Source organism: Pavona decussata, unplaced genomic scaffold (assembly GCF_977016875.1).
Source record: "Pavona decussata unplaced genomic scaffold, jaPavDecu1.1 SCAFFOLD_234, whole genome shotgun sequence".
In the NCBI taxonomy this organism is placed as follows: Eukaryota; Metazoa; Cnidaria; class Anthozoa; order Scleractinia; family Agariciidae; genus Pavona; species Pavona decussata.
The window spans coordinates 70,001-97,836 of NW_028145639.1; the positions used below are offsets into that span (position 1 = coordinate 70,001).

Below are 27,836 nucleotides of genomic sequence, written 5' to 3' on the forward strand. Positions count from 1 at the left end.
AGCGTGCCAGGCAATTGAGTTTCTAATGAGCTGCACAATAGTGGCGTTTATGTTTTACTAGTCCGTTTCAATACCATGCTCTCCTTTGTCATACCATTTTAACGCCGAACTTTCTTAACCAAGTAAGTGATGCATTCTGTACAACCTGTATTAAGCGGTCAACCTGTATTAAGCGGTCACTTAGCCATTCCCCGAGGGTGACCGCTTAATACAGGTTCGACTGTATATCAGCAAATATATGAATGAAAATTTAAAGATCGTCAACAAAGTGCAGTACAAAAACCTCGATGAAACCTTAGCACATCGATCGCACGGTTGCAGAGGTCTGAGCAGAAACGTGAACGTTCTTTGCAACTTTAAACTGAAGCACTTCTGTTATCTCTGGCTATCTGGGTTATCCGGGACGCTACTTAAGTAACCAGCGAGCTGTTTAGTCTTACGGGCGCGGTATTGAGTATATTCTGGTATATATTAAGTTGGGTTCGACTCCCGCCCCTCATAATCTTTCATTTACGCTAATTTCTCGCTGTTGAATTGAGAGCGATGTACTCCTCGTTCCCAGTGCTTTATGCTTCACCTCACATAAAGGTCACATGTCGTACAAGGTTTCCGCGGAAAGACAAGTCACATGATCACTAGTTTCATTGAATTTAGCTGCTGGATTTTGTTGTAGTGAGTTCCTTTTATATTATTATTTGCATTGTCTGATGGAAAGATACAGACGAAAGATAGGAGGCATGGCTGTGTAAAGTCTACCTACCTAACTACTAGCCATTATCTTTCTGCTAACTTACTTATTTGCATCTTGATTTTTTCTCCAACTACTACAATCTTAAAACTCCTTTTCTGGGGGCTTTGCGGCTGTCAAATGCAAGCTGGTAGACGCGAGTAGGAACAACGTGCTTTTTCGATACAAATTAATAGAAATCGATAAAAATCGATAGAAATCGAACACGAATTACATAATCGATCAAAATCGATAATCACACCAGTTTTTGTTATCGATTTTTATCGATTTTCGATAATAATTAGTTAATTAGTATCGACAAAAATCGATTTATATCGATTATAATCGATTATCAAGAATATCGATTTATAACGCCCTGCTTATAGACTGAGTTGTAATTTGTGCACACTGAAATTTGCATTTCTCGAAACATCCGTTTACTTACCAGGCCCAGCATTTTTGTCAAATCTGTTTTTCATCTATTGGTGTTAATCTTTTTGTATAAACTTTTAAATATGTTACATCTATAATAATGTCAAAGATTTCAAAATTCAGCTTCAAAATCAATAAAGATTTGAATCCCTCCGTAGGAAAATCCCACATGCAAAACAGTTTTTGGGCCTGGTAAGTTATCGGAACTTTTGTCAAACGGGACCCAGCCTAGTTGAATAGGGTCACATGAAGAGTTGTGAAGAGGTCCCGAATCTTTATTACTATTTTGCAGATCAGTGAACCCGAAGAGATAAAGCTACACATTCAAGAGGCAAATGCCCGAGTTGGGATGGGTATGCAATTTATTAAATTATGACCTTTTATATAATTTTTGCATGAAGGTTCAGTCATAATTTGGTCTCTAACAAAATATCAATCATAATTAGAATTCTTCTTCCATTTCAGCCCTTCACTATAGATCACCATATCCCAGAATGGTAAGTCTTGATTTTTACAATGAAACAATTAAGTAATGTTATTATTGGTTTCACGGGCCTGCCAATGAAATATACCAGTAATGAGTATAGTCTGTGAAATCAAGGTGCTGTGACCTCATACTGTTTGACATAAGGGTTCACAGTTTTAGAAACAGAAAGATCCTTGGTTTTAATTTGGTTTCTGGATAACCAGTTCATACTTTCTGTCAAACTACTTGAATTTAAACATAGGAAATAGTTCAGGCAGCCTCTAAGAAAGCTCTCTTGTTTGAGAACCTATATATGATTTGATATTCGTCACGATGCAGTTATTAGAGTGGAGTGCTTGTAAGCTATCTTGGGGTCAGTATCTCAATTCCACTATTAACGATGCATTTGCATTTTTCAAACATATCAAGGTTAGAGAGGTGGTTAAGAGACGCAGAGCAAAGTATACTGATCAGCTTATGTTACATGTTTCAGTTGTCACAAGATTCTAGTTAGTGATTCAAAGTAACTGAGCATATTTGTAGAGCATGAGACATACTGTTTTTCATTGATTTTGTTTTAGATGCATATGCCACCTTCAGCTGTCCCTAAAACAAGTAGAAGACAACGGAAAACGCAGGAACGTATCAGAAAACAAGCAAAACCAGTTTATATGCTATCTGATGATGATGTTGACAAATGAAAAACTTAAAGAAAAAACACTCTTCTGGGACTGCAGTGATCGTGTTTACAGTCATAGTACTGGCATGTTGGTACGGTGTTGTACAGTCTGTATTTCATCTATAATGATAAAAGGATTCCTGAATTCTTTAGCATTTCTTGAAAGAGATTTGGTGACTACCACTCCTGGTCGCTTCTGGACTACAAATGGGAGTGGTCAAAACTTACAATATAATTTCAACCATTCCTTCAGCTAAATGGTGGCATTTTTAAATGCAGCAACCTTTCAATAAACAAAATGACAAATTTCTGGTCAAGCAAACCATCCCACTTGCTTAAGGTGGCTTACTACAGTTTTCTGGAGTGAAAGAAGGCCTTGAATCAAACTTAAGAAAAACAGTAACAGGAGTTTTCTCGGAATTTATTTAGCGCAATAAATATAATAGTGATAATTTTAAGTCAGAAATAAAATTTGAAAATTATGCTCAAAAAGTGTGCAATACAGTAGAATGAGTCTTAATAATTGGGGGCCTGGGAACTACACCTTTTAGAGTTGCCTGGCTCTAAATCTAACTGTACAACCCCACTTCAAAATTTCAGGATTTAGAAAGTGAAAAAAAAAGTATTTACAGGGAAGAACAATAAATTCTGTCAGGTCAGAAATTTGGCAAATGACAAAATTGGGAAATTTTGCCTTATTTGAAAAAATTTCCTAAAAAAAATTGACAGATTTTCTTAAAAAAATGTTCACGTTTCCATTTTAGTGTTTTCTGTCAACAGCAAAAATTTGAATGTAGGTTGCATGGCTAGATTTGGAGAAATTACGCGAGAAAAAAAAAATGGTGTTTGCAACCTATGGTGAGAAAGCCATTGCGCATGCTTGTTTCAGGGAAAACCTGGGTTGCAGCGTGCACGTGCGCTCCAACTGGTGAGCGCATGCTGCCTTCATGTTCAGGCATTATCCACAAAATCACAGCTCTGCAAAGGCTTCAAGGCTGTTAAGGACCGCCAACCATTAGAAAACACGTTTTTCAGTTTTCAATCTCAAACACAATAATTATTGATCTACTTTAAGCACACGTCTGGAAGCTACCTGAAATAGGGGGAAAGTACAATTTTCCTTGTTGCAAATTTTGTGATCTTAATTTCCATTAACAACCCACCAATGTGCTACATAACATTACATTTCTTGCACATAAACCATCCCATAGGCTAAACAGTATCCTTGGAGACCCAGGGACAGCTAGTCAGGATACGATGAAGACTCCATGGGCAAAAGTTCAAAGACGGGATGCTGATATTGTAACCTTCCCTATTTCTGATTTTGCCTGTTAAAACTTCGCTCTGTCCCAACAAGCTGCCCCTGGGTTTCAGACGATGGCCAAAAGCAGTACTTTCTCACCTAAACTGCAACAATCTTAAAATAAAAAGCCAAATAAGAGAACATTTCAGCTTTTCTCTTGTAACACTGACCCTGAATAGGCCTTATCACGGTTTTCGACGCCATTTTGACGGGTAAGCAAACGGGCTTGAATAACAGTGTTTGTATGGAAATCTGATGTCAAATAATTTTCATAAAACATCTCTTCTGAAAAATTCATGAATTGGAAACTTTTGGCACTAGGAAAAGGATTTTAGAAACAAAATTGGAGGGATGTAGCTGTGACAGAAAGCATCCAGTCGTGTTTTGAAGTTTCCATACATTTCCCTGTATTTTTTCCCGCGAACTATTTTAGTAGCAGCTCACGGCTGGTTTGCTATACAGACAAATGTATGGAAAGTTCAAAACACGACTGGACACTTTCTGTCACAGCTACATCCCTCTAATTTTGTTCTTAAAATCCGTTTTCTAGTGCCAAAAGTTTCCAATTCATGAATTTTTCAGAAGCGATGTTTTATGAAAATTATTTGACATCGGATTTCCATACAAACACTGTTATTTCAAGCCTGTTTGCCTACCCATCAAAATGGCGTCGAAAACCGTGATAAGGCCTATTGAAGTGACATTACTGCCAAATGCCAAGTTTGTTTTGCTTTTTGTTAAATACAGTCTAAGAAATCCTAAATGAGTTCTCTTAGCATCCAACAAAACTTGCCAAAAAAGAGACCACAAGATCAACAGCTTTTGAATGGAAAGTTTATACACTTCAAGGATCAGTGCCAAGCAAAAGAAGACGGATGCTTACTGTCTGAATTACACAGTGCAAATGATTAATTGAACACTAGTTACTAAACTGAATTCAAAATTATTTTATTCAGTTGCTGTCTATTAACATGAAAAAATAAAACTTTCACATTTCAGCTGTGAGTAGTTGTGAAAAACACTATATTTAACTACTATGTACATAAATATTATTTGGAGTAAGGCTAAAACTTGAAATAATAACATAAGATTTTCTTGATACATTATCTAGATTCCCTCTTACATGGGAAGAGATTTTTAAAATGTTGGATTTTATGACACTATAAATAATATAACATACACACATTTTTACACTAGGTTATATTTAACATTGTTATCTTGTAAAATTGCACAGAACATTGTCTTACACTTCACTAATGAGGCCATTGGCGGTTGAGTTGGTTAAAATAAGGCAATATTCCACTGTTTTTATTCAACATAATGATAACAAAGTGCTGCCAGTTTTATTACAAAAAACTAGAGATACCTTTACTTGTTACACTCTTCTCCCCAACGCACAAAATTATGTATTTTGCAGAAAATCTGTTGTGTATAGATGATGAATATCAAGTGTACTATAACCATATTTGGACAGTGTAACAATGTGTTAAAGAATAAAAACACATACATGACCTCAAAATATAACATTTTACAAGTAGTTGACTTCATTTTAAAAAAGAACAGCTGCTTTATACTTTCATATAAAGCATATGCACGCAAATGTCCACTTAAAGAAAGATTGGGAGACTTCAAAATTAGCAATAATTATTTAATATGTAACCTTTTACATGCAACTGAGTTTCTTTAAATCTCCATTTCATACACACAATTTTGTAAGCCTTTTTAGGGCTTTTTAATCCTCTCTTAAAATGGGTTTCATCATTGGAATCTAATTGGCTGACACATCAGTTTATAAAAGAAATATAAATATATTCACCAGATGACAACACAATTTACATATTAACATCTTTTGTACAATTTTATAAAATAAATGAAGTTGATGTTATTGATTGGTAAATAGCCAAATGCCTAGTTAGCTGTTGATGACAAATACATCAAATCACAAAAATGGGGAGGGGAGGGGGCACTAAAGAAGAATGTGATTAATTACTTCCACTTTTTGATTTTTATTGCAAGCCAAATGTTTTGATTTGACATCCCCAGGTAATGATACAGCTTTGTCTTCTTAATCAATCCTTCAACATTCATTCTTAAAATTACTGCCATTCACTTTGCAAAGAATACAAAATAAATAAAATATTATTACAATAATTGTTTAGCATGCGAAAATCAGCTGCATTCCTTTGCTTCAGTCACCAGCTGGTAATAACAACCTGGGAAATTCCTCCAAAATTATGGCATTTGAGGAGAGAAAAATATGTAGCATTTTTAGGGGAATGAAAATTGGTCAGTATGCCATATGTAACAATATTCCAAGCAAATTAAAATATTCTAAATCTAAAAGCAACAAAAATTTTGATTTTCACCCTTTTGCCACCAACAATATTGACTATCGTCAATTGATCCCGCATTAGTTTTTAAGTGATAAAAGCGATAGCTTAAGATGGCTAATTTTTATGGTCAAACAAACATGCTCCATTGATTATATAGTTTAAATACATCATTGTGTGTTCTGGGCTTTTTGCTGTTATTGAGTTCAGTTACAGCTTGTAAAATTGTGACACACTGTTTGAAATTTAACATTGGACAGACGTCCCATACACTTTTGTTCAAGTAAGTATTTGACATGTCATGCACAGTCGTGTGCGCAACATTATCACTTGTTTTGGATTAATAAAATAATACTGTTACCAATCAGATGCAAGGCCAAGAGTCAAAGAGAAAGGTTCTGACAAACTCCTGGGAGATAAGATTCCATAGGGTAACTATAAAATAATGTAAATGTGCAGGGCTGTCACTAAGATTTCAAGTTGCTGGATAAATACAACAAGTAGGTGGGGAATCAAACAGCCACGAATTTCTTTTGGTTCTATTTTTCTTCTATTTTCCTATGAAAATAGCCGGGGGCCACGTTCTTAGTAACCGGGGGAAATCCCCGGCCCCCGCCTCTTAATGACAGCCCTGGATGTGTAAATGTAAACTTTATTATATACTCCCAAAATGCATTTGACCGTGCATCTGGTATTTGTATTTGGTGATGACAATAGATTGCTATCCATGGAATAAACATTCACTAAAAAAAAGACTAACATGGATAATGATATTAAACTTCAGCCCCAACTTTAGTGTTTGTTTTCTCCTGCATTTCTTTTTCGTACTCTCTCACATCTTCTATGTTCATGTCTGAAAAATATGAAACGTTAGTTTAAGAAGTGATTTATAATAGGAATTAGTTCTATAGAAAAAGAATAATTATAATTTATGAGCAACAAATTTAGACAAAGTTGAGAAAACAATGACATGAGGCCAACAACTGCTTGAAATTATGAATTAAAATCTTAATGAATTTTCAGGGCAAAACAGCTTAAAAACCCTACCCCTTGGGTAGCACACACCTACATTTTACATCTTTTATCTTTTTTCTTTCATCCTTATAGATGAAAATTACTTGTTGTGTAATTCGAGCTACCCTGTTTAAATGAAGTATATAATTTATCATCATCATCATCATCATCATCATTACTACAGCTTTGATAAGAAGTACACCCTCCCCCTCCTGCCCCAATTTTCCCCAATGGTTCCCAAAGGAAATGACACAACGTGAGGCAGGTGAGACCAGATCAGACTTCAATCACTGGTCTATAAATAAAAGTGAAGATGTGTTGAATTTATTTTCATCTTTCATTACTTGGGGAGGTCAGTGCTTTTAACACTCACCAATCCAGTCGTCAATCCATGCAAATGCTTGTCTGTGACCAAGTAATAAAACATCTTGGACAATCTAATCAGACACAAAACAGCATCAGCCAACTTAATCTCTAAATATACACTGTCAGTAGTGCTATGTACACTGGTGCTGTAAATAGAGTGGCAGAACTTGAAGAGAACAAGTCAGTGAAAACTGAAAAAAAAAATACTTAAAAAGACAGAACAGACATGCATCTGTTATTCAGATGTCTTAAAAGTAAAGGGAATTACAACTTGGTTCAATTAGCTTGGATTTCGCTCCCTCCCAGAGTGAAAGGCAACCTTAACTCTCCTACAACGTATTGCATGGGAAGCAAGTAAATGAGTAACCGATCACAATGAGAGAGAAATAACAATGACATGCAACCTTTGCATAAAAAATGTTCTAACAACAGAAAAATAAATTGTAGCTATTATACACAAAAACTTCAGCTAAGCCTGCAATGACAAAAACTCCTTGTTTAATGAACTTAATTTCTCTTTACAATATTAATTTTCAAAACTTGAGCCAGAAAATGATCACCCAAGAAAAAGTGTTTTTGATGGCCAAGAGCATCCAGACAAGTAATAGGCCATTTCCGAGTTGCTTTGAACCTCATTATGAAAGTGAGGCTAAGTGCAAAGTTTTTGTCATGAAAATCAGTTTTCATTCATATGCAAACAAAACTAATTTTCATTTGAAAAAGTTTTGCACTTAGCCTCCCTTTCATAATAAGGTTCACTGCAACTCGGAAATGGCTTATTAAAAGGTCGTAGGTTTGACTCCTGTTGGCAGAACTCAGATCTTGTTTTTGTGATCATGCTTGTGTCACTGACTGGTAAATACATACTTCAACACTAGAATATACACTACTCACAGTACAACTCACCTTATGAACAAAAGATTCTACTCTTGAAGCTAATGCCCAGACATCAAAACTAACACTGACTAGTTTGTATGAGCACATGATTGGCTGTGTATCCTCCTGAAATTACATCAAATTATTAATATCACAAAATACAAATCCTGCTTACAACACCTCAAGGTCACAATTTATAATTTATCACTGCAGAGCTGATAGCGAAATCCTTCAAATCCTGTGGCATCGCCAATCCTCTTGATGGCACTGAAGATGAGGCGGTTTGGGACAACAAGGTAGAAGGAACAGAAGATGCAGAAGACACCATTGACAATGAGTTCAAGATGGAGAACGAAGGCGAGGACGAAAAGTAGCTGAGCTCAGCTGAGCTGACAAATAAAACGTTTCTTTTTAGAACCAACAAATTTGATAAAGTCAATGGCCAACTTTTTTGTCTTTTGTTTGTTTATTTATTTATTTATTTATTTCAGTTTAGCATTAATCATCAGGGAAATTTGGGAAAATTGTATTTTGCAAAGATACTCGGCTATAAGATGGTGCCACCCCGTGTTTGGAGCATAAATTTAGATTGAACTAGCATATTTTCTAGTAAAAAAATGCTGCGCCTTATAACCAAATAAAAACGGTAATTCCATCAGTTGTTGCTGATGCACTCACCCTCCAGCCTTTCTTGAGTGGACCTCGGCCTGTTTTCTTTGATTTAAAATACCGACAGTCCTAAACAAAACAGGGGGTTGACATACATGTAAATTATGTGTAAAGAAAAAATAAACAGTCACTGTAAACTGCCGCTTATTAAAGTCCCCTGTTTATAGACCCATCTACCTGTAAACCCCAAAATATATTCGATTATAAGCCCCCCCCCCCACCCCCCAATATAAGCCCCTCTCTAGCTTTCCTTGTTTTGAGTGATATTAAGCACTTTCACAGAACTCTGTACTACTTCATAGAGAAATTAAACTGGAAAAAGTATTGTGTCCAACAATAAGTTTTAACTACCGTATGATAACTTTATTGTAAAATTCCATAAGATTTAGGTAACTTTTCAATGCTTTACTGTACTGTAGTATTACTGTACAACACTGAGTTAATAGGCTTCAACTTAACACAAAATTAAAGCTTAATTAAACCAGTAAACGAAATACGTATTTCAATCAGCACTGCTATATAGCTTGTTTCAAAACGTTTTTTTATTCTGGTCATAATAAACCCCCTCAGATATAAGCCCCTCCATTTATAAGCCCATCTAAAACAACGTTGTGTAAGCCCAGGGCTTATAATAAGCGGCAGTTTACAGTAATCTAACAACCATCCCCACCCTCTCCCCCTAGGATGGGGGAGGTACCCTCTGATCTGCTGCATACATGTATTACAAGGAATAACAAATAAAGCCCTGATTAGGTGCCTGCACCAGTGGGCACTAAAAGGATGTTGGTTAGACTTGTTGGTGCCCAAGGAGCAATCATGTTCTTGTTCATCAATTTAGAAGACGTGGGGGAAAAAAATGGAAACTGGCAAAATCCTGTTCAGACGAGTGCAAATACCAAGGACTGGTGCCAGAGAACTACCCATTGAGGTACATGTACTTACCCCTTGCCCACTGCTGAGATTTCCACTTAGCCTGACTAAAACAAGCTATGTTATATTTGTGTGTATGTGGATCACACTTCCAAACCTCCTTCACAATGGCTATTTCCTTTGTTTTCTCTTAATGAATTACTTAACAGTTTTAGGAAGGTTGTTTACCTACCTCTTCAGGAACATAATGTTTTTCTGGTAATTCATCATATGCAATATCAACATTTACAACTTCCCTAGATTCAAGCATTTCATCACTCAAATCAAAACACTGAAAAAAGATTTGAAAAAATATAAAGAATTAATTAATTAAAAGTAATGTAAGTTATTTATTAAAGTTTGTCAATAGTAAATTAAAACATTGAAAACAAAGCTTAAAAATATCCACATAATTTAATAGCTGATCATTCAAATTTCCATAGAGCCAGCAGGCAGCAAATAATTTTTATCAAGGTTACAACTTTTTTTAAGGTAAATACCTTCAGTACAGGTAATAAACCCGCTAGTGGGTGGGATATAAATACAAGAAGGACAAAATATGGCTATACCTCAAACTTATTAAAAAAAAGAATTAACTCGGCATTTTATTAATTTCTATTAATTTTTTAAATAATATTTGGGATATTTTGTTTTTTCTGCTCTGTAATCTATTTATTTTACTCAGTCTATACTTGTGTGTGTATTATCAAATATATTTTTCTGTAATTCATGTCATGCAAATTAATATGTTAGTCAATTTCAGTATAAAGCCTCTTTTCTGACTTAGTATTTTTCAATAAATGATGATATATGATAAATGATGGTCACCCAACTAATTTAGCTTTTAGTTATTTTGGGTGTCTAGTTACTGTGTGTATTTATAAATTTTATATTATATGTATTTATTCTTTGAAGTTAGTGGTACAGTACAAATAAATGTTGTTGTTGTTGTAATTACAAGGTGACAATAAATATAGAGCATATCACTAATTACAATGTGACAAGAAAAGTAAAAACAAAATAGCTAATTATGGTGTGACAATAAGAAAAGGAATGGAACAGGAAATATATAATGAGTAGACGAACAAAACTAAGCCCCCATTTTGTCTGTCTACTCAGTATCCATTTCTGTTCCATTCTTTTATTATCGTGACACCCTAATTAGCTACATTTTTACTTTTCTTGTCATGTTCTAATCAGTTAATATGCTCTATTTGTATTGCTACAGTGTAACTAGCTATATTCTTAACACTACTGTATCCTTCTTGTATTCATATCACACCCAGTAGCAGGTTCTGTCACCTGTACAGAAGATGGATGAAGTTTCATCCAAAACATGTTTACTCTAACAAAAAGTCATAACCTGCATGATCATTTAATACGTTCACAACAGCATTTAAAACTAAGGCAAGCTGAATACTGTACGTACATTTTCTTTACTACCATTGTCATTGAAATATCTTGTTCGTATTCTAATTGAAAATCTTGGAAGAAAGGAGCACTGCAAAAGAAAATCATCTATCAATAAATATTATAATAAATTCTTAAATGCACTAAATATTTACATGGTACATTTTCATAATATTTAAATGAATAATCACATCATCAGCCTCATGCAGGACTATAAAATAGGGTTATACACTTTGTCCTAGTTAGAGCTGATTCAATTTCTCTGAAAAATCGTTTCATTTCTTTGCAATATTAGAACTGCACACTCGCAGGTGGGCACTCCCATATTAAAGTGACTGGGGTGACCATCATACCTACACTGTATTAGGGGTTAAAATTCATGGTTTGGTACTCCCTAGGGTGCTAAAATCTAAAGTGACTTGTTAGAGGTTTGGTCTGTCTGTGGTAATTTTATAGCATTCAGAGCCAAAAGGTATACTTATGAGAGGATTGAAGTAAATGTCAGTCAACTGAGTTTGTACCTCAGCTGTAGGGGTAAAACTTGTTTGGACCGCACCTAAAAAACAGAATTCTGGTACCTTTTAGGGGTTAGATCATCACACCCGTCACTTTTATAGGAGAGTCCCCCCACCCGACTGTCCATAGATATCTTATTGCATAAAAATTGCTCTGTCTTTTATAATGAAGTATGTTTCAGTGGGTGCTACAGAAAGTGCATTCTATACATTAAATGAGTGTACAACCCTTTAAGCCCCGACAGTAAACAGCATTTAATTTCTCCTCACGATATCAACACTTGATCAAGCATACAAGTCACGAGAATAAAGAAATGGTCAACAAAGATGAAGTGTCTTGATTTTTTAACAAATTTCCTTCTTGGTTATCTAGTATCACTGAAGAAAGATAGAGACTACAGTGAGGAGAACTAATCAGTTGCTACAGGAAATGGTTGCAGTATCACAGATTTGCATTTTTCCCAGTATTAAAGAGGCACTGTCATGGATATTTATCAAATTGTCTATGAATAAAGTTGCTGTCAGTGTCATATAAATAAGCTGAAATTGATGCCAGTTAGATTGGGTACTCACACAATATTCTGTAGACAAGCAGTGATCATCAGAAGATAGAAAAACAAACAAATACATTAGAACCAACCTGAAATGTTTCAATTTTCACATAAATTAACATTCTATGTAACTTATATCCATGTAATTTAGTGACCAAGGGAATTACTTGCACTCAAATCTTACTTGAAGATAATACAAAAAATTTTAATCCCACTTGCCATTCTGTTAAAAGAATGTCAAATTTATCTAGAAAACCAGTACAGAAATATATCATTCCATTTTTTTTTAATTACTGCTTACAAAGATTAAAAAAGCCAAAAAAACAAGGAATAGTAAAATGACACATGCTTCCTTCCATGCATTGCATCTCATCACAGGAGACAATTCTTGCATGCCAATCATTCATTTAAATAAGGGACTGTTGATTTTTGTTGTTTTTCATGGACCACTTGTTTTAAAAAAATAAGGCACTTCTAACTGGTCACAATTTTACAGTCTACACAGTAGGAGAATGATTCAGAAATAATGTATAATGTGCTTTCACAGTCAACTGACCTGTTATTGTATAAGGATAATAATTCCATGCTTTTTCTTCTATATAAAATATTTTTGGTATATACGAGCGCATCCATCCAGGAAGTCGGCTGAGGAGAAAAATGAACAGCTATAACAATGAATTATAAGTCACTGATTGCATCCGAACAGATAAGGGTCCACCATAGCTCAATTTGCATGATGTATTTTAGTGTCAAATGGACTCTAATAATCTTTGATTACTTCTTAGTTCTAGCTAAACAATCCTAACACGAGCAGAAAAAGGCCTGCACCCAACACCTACAGCAGAGTAATACAAATTTGCCAGTGTCAGTTCTGTACTTGAAATATCACAATATTAAAAAGTGAAAATTTCAACAAAAATAGTGAATTTCACATCGTAATTAAATGACATTACAGTGGCCTTAATACAAAACTTTTTACAAGTCTATAAAGAATGCAAGAAATAAGCCAAATCTGTACCTTGATAAATAAACCCTTTTTTCTGTAAACTGTCCTTTACCATACTTCTCATCTTCACATGGTTCATTTTTCACCACATGGACTCCCTCTCCTTGCTCACTCTGTTCATGGCTGTGCTTGCTGATCATGAACAGTTGTCCTATATGATACTAATTGACAGATGAATTAAAATGTTAGCTGGAGCGGTATAGAAGCAAACAAATATAAGTAATGATTTGATTCAGCATGCACACCCCCCTCCAATAACCACCACCTTTCTTATGAGCACCCCACCTGGAGTGTCAGTTTGTTAATAGAGACCTTAAAGTGGAAGTGTCATGGGGTTTTTGATATCTTTTGGTAAAAATGAGGAAATAAGACCTTCAATCAGCTGCCAAATAATTCAAGAATGACGAGAGGGAAGAAATCAACTCAATTCTTGAAAGGAACAACTCTTGATCTGTTCTAGCGCATTTTGGAAACAAAAATGCAAGAACTTTAAAAAACATTAGCCTAACATTTTTCAAGTTTCAACCCATACCGGCCTCTGGTCAGAGGCACTAATCGACAGTTTTATTGCACTGGGGTGATAATTTACAGCAAACTTGACAATTATTTTTTTGTTTCTGCTGACAGACAAACATTTTTGGGTTTTGAAATGACAGCAAATTTGCGTGATACTTCAGCGAAGACAAAGATGGCAACAAAAACATCAGAAAACAATACTTTTAATTAGCAAAACACTGGCTCGGCCTGCACGTGTGTTACACACTTAGGTACATTTCTTTGTCATCCTCTGTAAAACAACAACATGAAAATGACCACACTCAAAGCATGACGATTAATTTTCATGTCTCTTTCTGAACTTTAAAGCCCCCCCGGCAACGTTATCTCCTAGATAGTTTGGCCAAATTACACAAACTAAATGAGTAGAAGTTGGTGTGAATTTATTCAGAAAATGCTAATGTAATTTTTAAGTTGTATTTTTGTTGGCGCCATCATTGTCTGTTGAAAGTCCCTTATAAGATAACTCCATTTTTCAATAAGTGCCCTGATTGCAATAAATGCCTTCTGTTCCAATAATATAAAGCACCTACCCATTCGCTCCCCACCTATCATAGCATGATATCACAAGAAATACCAAGCTTGTCATTTGGCTTTCTTAATATTATTATAACTGAACTGAATATTTCTATATATATATTCTATTGTCTCATCTGGAAGTAACAGATATTGTATTGGAAAGACAAGAAAGTGCCACAATTTATTGTGTTTTGCTTCTCCTCTCACTAATTACTATGGGGATATCTTTCTTCTATTTAATCTTTCATCTGCAGTTCAAAAATATATCTTTCATATATTCATATTCATTTATTCATCCTTCACGGGTATATTACCAACTTATGACCAGCTCCCCGTTGGCTTGATAGCTCAGTTGGTAAAGCACTGCACTTTCTTTTCGTAACTGCTTAAGTTGTGTTACTAACTGTGAGGATATCTTCCTTCTATTTAATTTTCAATATTGTTTATCAAGGTGTTCATTTAACCTTTGATGATTTTATTAAAAAAATAAAATAATGATCACCCGCTCCCTTGAGCTATCAAAAGTCATGAATAATGCCTAAATCAATTTCCATTTTTGGATTGGATTGAATGCACCATGAGGATCAAACACTTTTCCTTCTATCACCCACCACAGATCATGTCATCTGGTTACATCTCATGACCTAATTTTATGTCTGGGTCAATTCCAAGAGCGATCATCCCCCCCCCGGGCAAACCCCCGGGCATTTGACTTTTTTAAAATTGCCTGATCAAATTCCCCTCTATATGGGCCGATTTCTAGGTCAAATGCCCCACTGGTTGGGGCTGAAAAGTCATCGTGTTGGTTTTTTTTTTTTTTTTTTTGTATTCGCTAGTTCTGTTTATATAAAAATCAACGAAATTCATACATTAATAAATTTAAAACAATTTATTATTAAAGATAATGCATAACATCACATATGAAACTCAACTAACAGAGAGTTTAACGATATATGTACCGATACTCGCTTTTCTTTTATATTAAATGTACATGAAGTTTGCAAATACGTGTGATAACAAGAACAATGATAAAAAACATTATGTTATGAAACCTAAACATGCCAACAAGTCGAGCTTCGAACGCCGAGCAAAGGGAGAACGAAGCTTGACGGAACTTGGACATACCACTGAAAATGAGAAGCGAAGGGCATTATGTAACCCCGCCATGCCAAAAACAATCTCAGATATATTATTTTGTTGGAACGCTTCTCTATGGTAGTATTAAATGGCTTACTACATTAAAAACTGTTTGACGCAAAATATACGAGTAAATTCTGGCTGTGAATAAAGCATTCCGACAATTTATGCGACCGCTGACCAGCATTTTTTCGACGGGTCAAATGCCCGATGGGTCGGGTTTCTATTTGCGTCAAATGCCCCACTATGTGGAGCCGAACAGGGGTCAAATGCCCGGGGGTTGCCCGGGGGGGGGATGATCGCGCTTGGAATTGACTGATACATTATAACAAATATACAAATGGAACAGCTGTTTCAAAGGTTTGAATCAATTGAAACATAGGCAGGAAATAGTTTCAAGTTATTGTTTCAGCTGTTAATGGTATATAAGTTCAAGACTTCAATTCACACATTAAGGTTGATATTTTAACTTTATAGACGAGTGACAAGGAAAGTTATGTACAAAATAATGCAAGTCACATGACAACTGAATCCAAACTCACCCAATGTACCTGTCATACATTTGTATACTTTAGTCAAAACAGAACGTACAATTTATAGCAAAACATTGAAAAATACAACTACATGTAAAGTGCGTGCTTGACACAAAAGGAGCAACCACAAAAGGAAGCTATTAACTAACAGCAAATTATCAAATAAACAAACTCGAAGACAACATCATGGATAATAAAGGCCAGTCTAAATAAAGAACGCGTACTCGAAGGCGGAATGTTTTTTGATCAAAGAAATAACGGACGACGGAGTAAATTAATTTACAACAGGTAAACCTAGCATTTGAGTTTTATTGAACACCATGGAAAGTTTAAATTCAAAATATAGCATCAGACAATAGAATAAAATGGCAATCTACTCTATTACTGTATTAGCAATCGCTTTTTTGTTTAGACTATTGTAAGTGACGCACGTCATACTAAGCTTATAGTATTAACAAATACATTTATTTAATCCATCTGATTTCCAAACACTTCAAAAAGAGAGCGAAAATGATCCAAATATTAAGTTCATCTGCTCATAAGTCTCCTTATTAGTTTCAATCAGTTCTTATTGATATTTTGAGTTCGTGAGAATATCATTGTCGACGTCACGATCAGCGTGCGTGCGGAACGTTAATTAGCTGGAATACTCATATGTAACATGACATATTTAAGCATGTTAACCTTAAAAACATTACTTGGGCCCTAGAAATAACAAAAGAATAAGCACATTACAGAATATTCAACACTCCCTGGCAATTTTCTACGATATCTCCTCGACGGACAGAGAGGTGACCACAATCAAATTAACCGGCGATCGAGATAACACAAACCACGATGTCTGAACGAAATATAATTTCAGTTTTTTACACCATTCAATTCAATCATTTGTGGTCGAAATGGGTGTTTATGACTAATCGACAAAGTTAAGGAAAATATTGAAAGCTTGAGCAATCTTAAGTTAATCAGTATCGCGTTTGACATAAGCTTATAAGCTTAGGTTTAAATTTGGCTTGCCGGTTCGTTCACCGAAAAAGTTTACAATTCTAACTGATACATTCAACGCTTCACAACTGAAATTTCTATCTCACCTCCTCTACTGACATCGGCATACAAATCCTGTACTCTTTCAATAACATGGCTGCTCAATTAGAATAAGAATGCTAACAAACGACAAGTGATATAATACTTTCACTTCATCTCGTAAACAAATGACGATTGTGTGTATTGTTTCAGAATATTGAAACGCCTTAGCTGCCTCGCCTTTTTGCTAAACCTCGGAGGACTGGGGCCCACGAGGACTGTTAGCAAAGAACTAGTGCGAACTCTGTAACTTCGGGGCTACAAGAACAAACTGATTAAATAAGCAGTCTAGGACCGTTGCGCATAAAAGTTAGAGAATGTGAAAAAAATAGGATGGATAGGTGTCAATAACGAAATAGATTAACTCCATTAATGCAGCTCATCCCGTCTATTTATACCAAAAGGCTCCAGTGTTGGTTTTGTCTTGTGATTTTGTGAGCCTTTAGTACAGAGTGGTTTGTATTAGTTCCAAAGGACATACCTGCCAACCCCCGGAGTACAAAAATCTGGAGACGTCTAGAAATCTTCAGGGGCAGCCAGCAGAACCGTGTCAGCAACAGGGAAGAGCCTCCGAGGGCTGTGGCATCAAGCCTATATTTAGGTCTTCAGAGGGGGGGAGGAGGTGTTCAACCTTCAACCGTTATTTCAATATTTCATTACGAGTCAACGGAAAAAAGAAAGTCACAATCCGCATTCGATCTTATCTATTGGGAGAGTGACACAAAAAGACAAGGAGGAAGTCTGTTTTACTTTTGACTATCTATTAAATATTTCTAGTGCACGTAAAAAGCGGGAGATTTATGTACCAAAGCGGGAGAGCGGGAGACGAGGGAAAAAATCGTTAGTTGGAATCACTGAAAGGGATGAGTTGGATGACGGCCTGGTTTGCAGAGTTTTTCCACTGTAACTCTTGAATAATGCAAGGCGCACTTGTACAAACAGTAGCAAAGTAACAAACGAGGCGCTTGTCATCTTAGCCTGCGAGGGCAGACGTATTTTTCGGTTTTTGTTTCGTGGAGATTAACAACAAAAACCGAGACAAGGCGTGTGCTCTGGCAGGCTAGTCTCACCTCTGGTATTATCTTACCGTATCCAAGAAGGCGTGAGTGGAAGTAAATAAGTAGCTTTATTTATCCACATATCACATATGAGCAAAAAGATCGTTTAAATGCAAATGTGCTTTGTAACTTAAGTTAAGATATTACAAATGTGGTGTTTACAATTAAAAATAAATATAAATGGAACACGTCAAAGGCTTTTGACTCGATGCATCTAGCCCTCTAAATTAAAAAAGCTCTCATATAATAGCTTCTACAAGCAGTACAAATTGTACCTTTTAAATGAATATTGGGTATTTAAAAGGTATTGCCCTCACTATTAATTATCATTCCTATTGTTTTTTATTTAAAAATTGTAGTATGTTTCTATTATTGCACTTTTATTATTCTTTACTTTTTTGCTCTATTTAGTTGCACGTTATACGCCAGTTAGTTGCACGTGGCAGTGACCAACTCGAAAGCCTAAGCTCCTTTGGTCACTGCGCCCATTTTACTTTTCACATTTATGTAATTTAATGCTGTCTTTAGGTTACTTTTCTTATATATTGTAATTTCCTTTTCTTGTAAGCCATTGAAATAGTGCATAATGATAAAAACCTTAAAACCTGTTGCTAGAGCATACGGTTTCAGTTTTATAAGAACTTACTTAACGTTTTCACGGTTTCATGTACCTTTCTTTTATTTTACCGATCGAACCCACTGCCACTGATACAGTCAAAGAATTGGACCTAGTGAGTTCCCGGCTTCTGAGGAATTGATCATGATGTCCTTTGGAATGCATCGCCATTACGTAAACTAATCCTGCCCCTTTTTGCCAGTAGCATAGTTCAAAGTGTTTATATTAAAGGTTGCTTCTTGTAGTGAGATAGGGAGTTATCTTCTCGAAGTTCCAGTGCCTGCTGTCGATTAACGGCTGATTTTTAAACCTCATTCTCTCGTCCCATACACACAGGGGCATCTTTTTACTCCAAAAGTCTCCCACCAATAACCACTAAACTGGTTTAACCTGAAATTTCTCTTCCTTCCTTTTGGCGAACCAATTTAGTGTTATCCGCAGAAGTTGTTGTTCCCATGGTGAAAATGTTTTGAGAGGTACGTTTACCACAATGTTGAGTTTTCCTGTTACATGTAAATAATTGATGTCATGACAATTTTTAACTTCCTTGCTGTAAAATTAACATTTTTTTATCCTGTTTGTTAAGTGACAATACTCTTAATCTATTGCCTGCATGTATGTAAAAGCTGATAGGTGGTTGGTCCAATGTATGTTATTACAAGACCGCACCTGTTCACCTAATTGCAACCAAAAAAAGACTGAATAATTTGTTCCTCCAACCCTGAAAATTAGGTTGCGTTCGATTGACCGTATTCCGGGATTTTGTACTGCAATAACTCGAAAAACCTCTTATCAGGGATTTCTTGTAACCATTGTCTGTATTCCTATTCCGGAAGAGGGTCAATCGAACCCACCCTTAGACAAGTCCAATTGTCATGCTCTGCAGGCACTTGTCAGAAAACATTCAAGTGTGATTAAAGGCGCTGTGACCTGCTAGGCAATTTTTCTTGCAACTTGTCTCGCAGTTTCGTTGCGCAGTTGCCGGCGACACAAGTTCCCAGAATCGTTGCCTAGTGATGAGCCGCCGTTACACGTTGAAACTTTTCGCTAAAACTTGTGTGCAACGGCGCTGCGAAACAAGTTTCAGCAGGCATTGCACCGTGTAACATGGTCGGTTTCGTGAAACTTTTTCGACCTTCCGTTGCGAGACAAGTTTCACGAAAAGTAGAACCGCTTTCGACTTCTGCAACAGCTCGCAACGGTCGCAGTGGTGAAAAAACAAGAGTTTCACCGTGTAACACCTCTTCGTGAAACTGGTCTCGTTCGCCGTTGCACACAAGTTTCAGCTAAAAGTTTCAACGTGTTTTGACGGTGGTTTAACGGCGGCATAACGGCGGCTTAAGGCACAGAATCATTAGATCACAAGAAGCCGCAATTTCTAAACCAAGGCATGCTTCGCAATGTGTCCATGATAACGTGCCGAATATGCTTAATCTTCCAGCAATAAATTACAGGGTTCAGAGATGAATTAACGAACATTAAGGTTAAAGTGTAAATTGAAAATATCTTAAGATGAGTACTTGGGCCGTGGAATTTAAGGGCAGCCAAACAAATGATGCGAGGCAGGTAACACGCTAAAAATACGAGATACACGTAAAATGTCCCCACGGCAGATTTCCTAAGACTTGCAAAACTTGTCGTCTCCGCGCCATTCTGTGTTGCGTGTTACACTTGCAGGGCTCTAATTTGTTTTTTATGACGTTGCAAAACACCGTAAATCCTGATGTAAGCTAGGGTTGTAACAACAAGACTTAGAACTCCTCCGACAGTTGAAATTACGTACTTCATTTCGGAAGAAAGCCAAAACATCTTCGAAGAGAGAACTGCGCTTAACACCCAAATTGAAATCACCACAGCAACAACGCGCTTGTGAGTCACAAGTTCCTGGTATCTGAGGTGAAAATGAATGGCCAAGAATCTATCTAAAGTTATTGCCATGATACCTTGGAACGAAGCTGTGAAATAAAAATTCATAATGACGCTGAAAACAGTGTAGGCGACACAGCCAGGACTCACTTGCTGTAACCACTTGACCAAAAGCCAAGTATAAAGGGGCTGGACAAGCAAGCCAGCCCCGAGATCTGAGACAGCCAAACTAAGCAGCAATGTTTTTAAAGTTTTAGGCACTGATGAAGTCTTTCTTATCGCGTGGATTGTAATCAGGTTCAAAATTGTTGTGGTGTAGCATAAGGAACTGTTAAACACACAGTTCACGATGTACGACGAACGAAGATCTTGAACTTCAGAAATTGTGGGGTAGTAGGGTAGTAACTCTTCACAAAATGATTTTTCCATGATGTTTACCAAGTTCGTTGATTAAACAATAGAACACCGACTTACTAGCAGTATCAAAAATCTTCACTGTTGACAATTTTCGACTGCAAAGGCGTCGCCGGACAGCTGTGGCTTTCGACTTTTAAGTTTCCTATTATATACAGTCGACAATTGGTCGCGTTTTCCCCACGTGTTCAGTTAAAAGCACTCGGTGCCCTTAATTACTTTTACCTACTGAGTAGCAACTTTAACTAAATAATCATGATTAGAGCGCATGCAAATAGAGTATAAGTAACTTACGGATATTAACATTATTCCCAAGATACAGCCTGCGAGAGCAGACGTATTTTTCAGTTTTTGTTTCGTGGAGAGTAACAACAAAAACCGAGACAAGGCGTGTGCTCTGGCAGGCTAGTCTCACCTCTGGTATCATCTTATCGTATCCAAGAAGTCGTGAGTGGAAGTAAATAAGTAGCTTTATTTATCCACATATTACATATGAGCAAAAAGGTCGTTTAAATGCAAATGTGCTTTGTAACTTAAGTTAAGATATTACAAAATGTGGTGTTTATAATTTAAAAATAATTAAGAATTGGTTCATGCTTGGCGTGCGTATATCGAGTTATGGATGCACGCGGGAAGTTTGGAGAGCACGAGAGAAGCGTAAGAGTTGCTCGAGGCGTAGCCGAGAGCAACTCTAGCTTCTTGAGTGCTCTCCAAACTTTCTAAGTGCATCCATAACTCGATATACGCACAGCTAAAAGCATGAACCAATTCTTTTATAACATAGTGAAAATAAAGTAAGCGATTCCTGGAAAACAGGTTTTGTTCCTGATTAATTACAAAACTCTCTGAAAAAAAAAAGGTGAAAGTGGTTTCTCATATCGGTTTAATCTTAACGTTTCATTAACTTCGACAAGCTCTTATAAATGAACGTTTTTTATGGTGTTGTCTCTCTGTAAAAAGTTTTTTATAACATAGCGCGCGCATGCTTCCTTGACCTGACTTGCACACGTCATCGGATGGACGCACGGCCGTGCGTATGTTCAGAAATGTACCATGATGACGCCAATAGGAATTAGATTAGGATGCACGCGCACTATGTTATAAATATAAATGGAACATGTCAAAAGCTTTTGATTCGATGCATCCAGCCCTGCTGCTAGAGCATACGATTTAAGTTTCATAAGAGCTTACTTAACTTATTACGTTGTCAGGCCCGTAGCAGGGGGAGGGGCATGCAGAGGGGGCTTGAGCCCCCCCCCCCCCCCAGAATTTTTGGAAGTTACAAAGCAATTTGCCAAATTAATGTGCAGCAATCAGTCTTGAACTCTGACGCTGCAAATGCCTTTTCACAACCCTTCAAAAATGTGTTTACTAACCTGTCAGTTTCCTTCGCTAACAGTTTGTTTTTATATATATAACAACAACAAAGGTACTCCTACCTTGTGAATCGGAAATAAGAACCAAAATAGATCGAAATCAACAAATCTTAAGCCCTAAAAGCTGTTGAAATAAACTATTTGTTTTCTAAGACATCCGCTCATTTATAGCATACAAACGTCCTTAGACCTCCTTAGTGTATAACAATTTAGTGTTCGCGCGTTGTCGAAAGACACACAGATATGTCCTCTCAAGAGACAGAGAAAAAATTCTCCCACAGTCGGATTCTTACTGCCCGGTTCAAGCCAAGTTTTAAAAGAGAAAGAAAAATTTGTCGTCGTTTGTTTACGTCCTCCTTCAAACGTGAAATTAGGAAACTTCACATGATAGTACGCGTAAAAGAAACGGCAAAATAATGTACCAAAAAGCGTGATGCAGGGGCAAAGTTTTTGTTTTACTTACTAAATCTACTGATTTTTTTTTTCTTCTTTTTATGTTCTCGTTGCATCTTAATCCCTAATCAATCTGGTTTTTTTTGGGGGGGGTGACGCGGGGGGGTGGGGGGAAGTTTTGTTTAACCATTTTGCTAAGCCCCCTCAGTTGTTTTAGCCTTGCTACGGGCCTGGTTGTTCAGTATTTATGCGGAAGGCCTTTAGAGTGAAAATGGGATCCCACACCAGAGTGAATCGAGGTTGTCCCAGGGTTCAGGCGTAAGACCGCTACTGTGGAAAACCCTTACCATATAATTTAACATTTCGTCAGGCGCTTTTCTTTTGACGTTTTTAATTCTTGTTTGGTTTTTGCTTTGTTCTTGCTTTGTCTGTTTTCAATAGTGTATTGACAGGACGCATCTTAGCGAACACATTTTCCCAGCCATTAGCATTTCGTTATATCAAGTTGGGGTTCCACTGTTGACTCTTTCGTCGATTCCCGTCTCCCTCCGTGAACACAAGAAACGAATGTTTTGCAATCTATATTTTTGTCAGCCAATATCTCTGTCATTTCCTCAGTATCCGCGCACACTCTTCCTGATTTTCCATTGCAGGTGATTACTTGTTTCGACTTGTTTTTATGACAAGTCCAGACCACAATCTCGTTTTCACAGTTTCATATACCTTTCTTTTTTTCACTTTACCGATCGAACCCACTGATACAGTCAGAGAATTGGACCTAGTGGGTTCCCGGCTTCTGAGGAATTGATCATGATGTCCTTTGGAATGCATCGCCATTACATAAACTAATCCTGCCCCTTTTCACCAGTAGCATAGTTCAAAGTGTTTAAAGATTACTTCTTGTAGTTCCAGTGCCTGCTGTCCAGTAACGACTGATTTTTAAACCTCATTCTCCATACACACAAAGGCGTCTTTTTTACTCCAAAAGTTTCTCACCAATAACCACTAAACTGTTTTAACCTGAAATTTCTCTTCCATCCTTTTGGCGAACCAATTTAGTGTTATCAAAAAGTGTTACGTCATCAACCGTCCTGATGCCCTACGCTCGTCTGAGCAGTACGACGGAACCGTTGATAGAGTACCTCTGGTTCTCACCTACCACCCGTTTAACACCCAAATCAAACGGTTTCTACTTCAGAACTTCCAAATTCTATCAACCGATCAGCAAACGCGGGGTATGTTTCCACAACCGCCTTTCGTGGCATACAAACGCGACCTCAATTTAAGAAACATGCTTGTACGCTCTCACGACCACTCTTCCACTGACCAGTATGGATCACATGCGTGTCAACGCCCCCGTTGCCATACTTGCCAGTACATCAGCCAAGACACCGAGATACGAGGCCCTCGCTACTCTTTTTCTGTCCTTGGCCATATCACCTGCCAGTCCAGTAATCTTGTGAACTGCATATCCTGTAACCGATGCCCTACTATTCTTTACATTGGTGAAACCGGACGGACCCTTAGGAGTCGTTTTAGCGAGCACTTGCGTAGTATCCGCAGTAACACTCCTCGGTTCCCTGTGGCCCAACATTTCGATTCCACGGATCACAGTATTTCAGATAACCGGGTGCAGGGTATGCAGTTATGCAATGGGACAAACCTCCAGCGAAAGCAGCGTGAAATGAGGTTGATTTTCCAACTTGGGACTGTTCAGCCGGATGGACTTAACATCAATTTTAACTATGTTTGAATTGTAACTTTCAATGCATGCGCGCGCTACTATTCATATGCGCGCGTGTTTCCAGTAGCTTATTTCAACGGTTTTCTCCACACTGGTGAGAAGGGTTATATACCCGAAACGTCTGTGTTTCTTTCAAACCATTTTTTACACTATTTGATAATTATTTCTATCAGTATCAATCCAATCCGAAAACATTTTCAAGTGTCACGCATCTCCAAGGAACTTTCCTTTCTCCGTTCAATTTAGTGTTATTAAATTCTCAGCCTCGGATATTGCATTTCTAGCGTTCTGATTGGTTCACTAAATCTCGGTTATCAGCTCATATACCGTAGTTTGACCTTATATGGAAAACGAAAGCCCCAAGTGTCGCTAAGCTAAATTTTTTTTCGGCGGGAAGCAAAAGTTTCTTCGGAAAAAAGTAGAAAAACAAAAAGGAAAAGAAAGATATACCAAACAATGCCATCTCAATATGACAACAATAAAAGCCACAAGTTCGGTATGACACTATTTAATGGTATTCGCGCTTGTTGGATATGAGATTAGTTATAGCCAACTCGGCGCTTTGCACCTCGTTGGCTATTTACCATCTCATATCCAACGCGCGCTCATGGAATAATTGTTAATTATCCGCAGAAGTTGATGCTCCCATGATGAGAATGTTCTGAGAGGTACGTTTACCACGATGTTGAATTTTCCTGTTAAATAATTAATTTGATGACAATTTTTAATTTCCTTGCTGTAAAATTAACATTTTTTTTATCCTGTTTGTTAAGCGACAATACTCTTAATCTATTGCCTGCATGTATGTAAAAGCTGATAGGTAGTTTGTCCAATGCATGTTAATACAAGACCGCACCTGTTCACCTAATTGCAACCAAAAAAAGACTGAATAATTTGTTCCTCCAACCCTGCAAATTAGGTTAGGTTCGATTGACCGTATTCCGGAATAAGAATAAGCGGAATAGCTGTTTTAGGTGGGAAGACAACAATCTGTAAAATTTCGCTGACACGTGATGATTTAAGAGGGATTTTGAACTGCAATAACTCCAAAAACCTCTTATCAGGGATTTCTTGTAACCATTGTATGTATTCCTATTCCGGAATAGGGTAAAACTTGTGTGCAACGGCGCTGCGAAGCAAGTTTCAGCAGGCGTTGCACCGTGTAACATGGTCGGTTTCGTGAAACTTTTTCGAACTTCCGTCGCGAGACAAGTTTCACGAAAAGTAGAACCGCTTTCTACTTCCGCAACGGCTCGCAACGGTCGCAGTGGTGAAAAAACAAGAGTTTCACCGTGTAACAAAAGTTCGTGAAACTGGTCTCGTTCGCCGTTGCACACACGTTTCAGCTAAAAGTTTCAACGTGTTTTGACGGTGGTTTGACGGCGGCTTAACGGCGGCTTAAGGCACAGAATCATTAGATCACAAGAAGCCGCAATTTTTAAACCAAGCCATGCTTCGCAATGTGTTCATGATTGCGTGCCGAATATGCTTTATCTTCCAGCAATAAATTACAGGGTTCAGAGATGAATTAACGAACATTAAGGTTAAAGTGTAAATTGAAAATATCTTAAGATAAGTACTTGGGCCGTGGAATTTAAGGGCAGCCAAACAAATGATACGAGGCAGGTAACACGCTAAAAATACGAGATACACGTAAAATGTGCCCACGGCAGATTTCCTCAGACTTGCAAACCTTGTCGTCTCTGCGCCATTCTGTGCTGCGTGTTGCACTTGGAGGGCTCTAATTTGTTTTTTATGACGTCGCAAAACGCCGTAAATCCTGACGTAAGCTAGAGTTGTAACAACAAGACTTAGAACTCCTCCGACAGTTGAAATTACGTACTTCATTTCGGAAGAAAGCCAAAACATCTTCGAAGAGAGAACTGCGCTTAACACCCAAATTGAAATCACCACAGCAACAACGCGCTTGTGAGTCACAAGTTCCTGGTATCTGAGGTGAAAATGAATGGCCAAGAATCTATCTAAAGTTATTGCCATGATACCTTGGAACGAAGCTGTGAAATAAAAATTCATAATGACGCTGAAAGCAGTGTAGGCGACACAGCCAGGACTCACTTGCTGTAACCACTTGACCAAAAGCCAAGTATGAAGAGGCTGAACAAGCAAGCCAACCCCGAGATCTGACACAGCCAAACTAAGCAGCAATGTTTTTAGAGTTTTAGGCAATGATGAAGTCTTTCTTATCGCGTGGATTGTAATCAGGTTCAAAATTGTTGTGGTGTAGCATAAGGAACTGTTAAATACACAGTTCACGATGTACGACGAACGAAGATCTTGAACTTCAGAAATTGTGGGGTAGTAGGGTAGTAACTCTTCACAAAATGATTTTTCCATGATGTTTACCAAGTTCGTTGATTGAACAATAGAATACCGACTTATTAGCAGTGTCAAAAATCTTCACTGTTGACAATTTTTGACTACGGAGGCGTAAGCCGGACAGCTGTGGCTTTCGACTTTAAAGTTTCCTATTATATACGGTCGACAATTGGTCGCGTTTTCCCCACATGCTGTTGATGGCCCGCGGTGCCCTTAATTGCTTTTACTCACTGAGTAGCAACTTTAACTAAATAAACATGACTAGAATGCAAATAGAGTATAAGTAACTTACGGATATTAACATTATTCCCAAGATACAAATACTGATTAATATTCTATTCACACCTGTTACGACCCACCCCTCTACCTTTGATAGTAATCTCGTACCCAGATCTCAAACGATCCACATTTCCAAACGTACGAGATTATGAAAAACAAAAAGACCTATACCATAAAGTTCCCATAGTAACGACCCCCCCCCCCCCCCCCGCCGAAAGTAACGTCAAAATGTTGTGGCTTCTAATAAATCCCGAAAAAAGCGAGCCCTTGAAAGTAGCGATCCCCCCGAAAGTAGTGAGTCCCAAAAAAGTAGCGAGACCAAGTTGTTTTTTAATTACGTTATACTTATACCGAATGTCTTTATTGCTTTCCAATCCATAGTCAAATTTTTAATGTACAATACTAATATCTTCGTGCATTGACAAATTGATCACGATAACGTACTTTACAACAAGGGAAAGCCTTACAGTCTGTTAGCGGCCATCATTCGTCCTTGGCATAAGTTCATTGACGGCGTAGTGTGAAAACTAAACTTGTAAAATTTCGTATTAACAGGAACGTTTCTTCAAATTAAAATTGAAAACTCTATATACTGCAGTATAAAACGCATAGGTGTGTCATGGACTAAAAGCACTGAGTTTAGCTTTCCTCCCCTGAGTCAGAGAAGAATTCG

At 37.2% G+C, this 27,836-nt stretch overlaps 3 protein-coding genes and 1 pseudogene across 3 annotated transcripts in view; 1 reads left to right on the forward strand and 3 right to left on the reverse strand.

Annotated features, from left to right (window-relative positions):
* LOC146457953 (LYR motif-containing protein 1-like) overlaps window positions 1-2,591 on the forward strand; it is an 11,059-nt gene extending 8,468 nt beyond the window's left edge. The window contains exons 2-4 of the mRNA XM_085091166.1: window positions 1,452-1,512; window positions 1,625-1,656; window positions 2,207-2,591. Of these exons, the coding sequence (XP_084947292.1) occupies window positions 1,452-1,512; window positions 1,625-1,656; window positions 2,207-2,326 (213 nt within the window). The 3' untranslated portion in view covers window positions 2,327-2,591. The remainder of the gene's footprint in view (window positions 1-1,451; window positions 1,513-1,624; window positions 1,657-2,206) is intronic.
* Window positions 2,592-4,539: 1,948 nt separating this feature from the next.
* LOC146457954 (cytoplasmic phosphatidylinositol transfer protein 1-like) lies at window positions 4,540-17,247 on the reverse strand. Its single transcript, XM_085091167.1, has 10 exons — window positions 17,089-17,247; window positions 13,266-13,414; window positions 12,804-12,892; window positions 12,270-12,277; window positions 11,201-11,272; window positions 9,965-10,063; window positions 8,872-8,931; window positions 8,224-8,319; window positions 7,325-7,388; window positions 4,540-6,790 (listed from the first exon to the last, which is right to left on the reverse strand). Exons 1-10 carry the CDS (start codon window positions 17,134-17,136, stop codon window positions 6,711-6,713), a joined length of 765 nt encoding a protein of 254 aa, XP_084947293.1. The 5' UTR covers window positions 17,137-17,247; the 3' UTR covers window positions 4,540-6,710.
* Window positions 17,248-18,788: 1,541 nt separating this feature from the next.
* LOC146457955 (beta-4C adrenergic receptor-like) lies at window positions 18,789-22,910 on the reverse strand (annotated as a pseudogene).
* A 291-nt stretch (window positions 22,911-23,201) lies between these two features.
* LOC146457956 (beta-4C adrenergic receptor-like) lies at window positions 23,202-27,086 on the reverse strand. Its single transcript, XM_085091231.1, has one exon. The coding sequence runs from the start codon at window positions 26,900-26,902 to the stop codon at window positions 25,967-25,969; it is 936 nt and encodes a 311-aa protein (XP_084947357.1). The 5' UTR covers window positions 26,903-27,086; the 3' UTR covers window positions 23,202-25,966.
* Between the last annotated feature and the right edge of the window lie 750 nt (window positions 27,087-27,836).

Excerpts from the sequence above, each read along its gene's own strand:
- LOC146457956 (XM_085091231.1), bottom strand. The coding sequence starts at position 26,902 with ATGGAAAAATCATTTTGTGAAGAGTTACTACCCTACTACCCCACAATT.
- LOC146457954 (XM_085091167.1), bottom strand. The coding sequence starts at position 17,136 with ATGTTATTGAAAGAGTACAGGATTTGTATGCCGATGTCAGTAGAGGAG. Across the intron at positions 12,893-13,265 it reads AAAAGGGTTTATTTATCAAG|CCGACTTCCTGGATGGATGC; the intron begins GTACAGATTTGG and ends TTTTCTCCTCAG. Across the intron at positions 8,320-8,871 it reads CACTCAAGAAAGGCTGGAGG|GAGGATACACAGCCAATCAT; the intron begins GTGAGTGCATCA and ends ATGTAATTTCAG.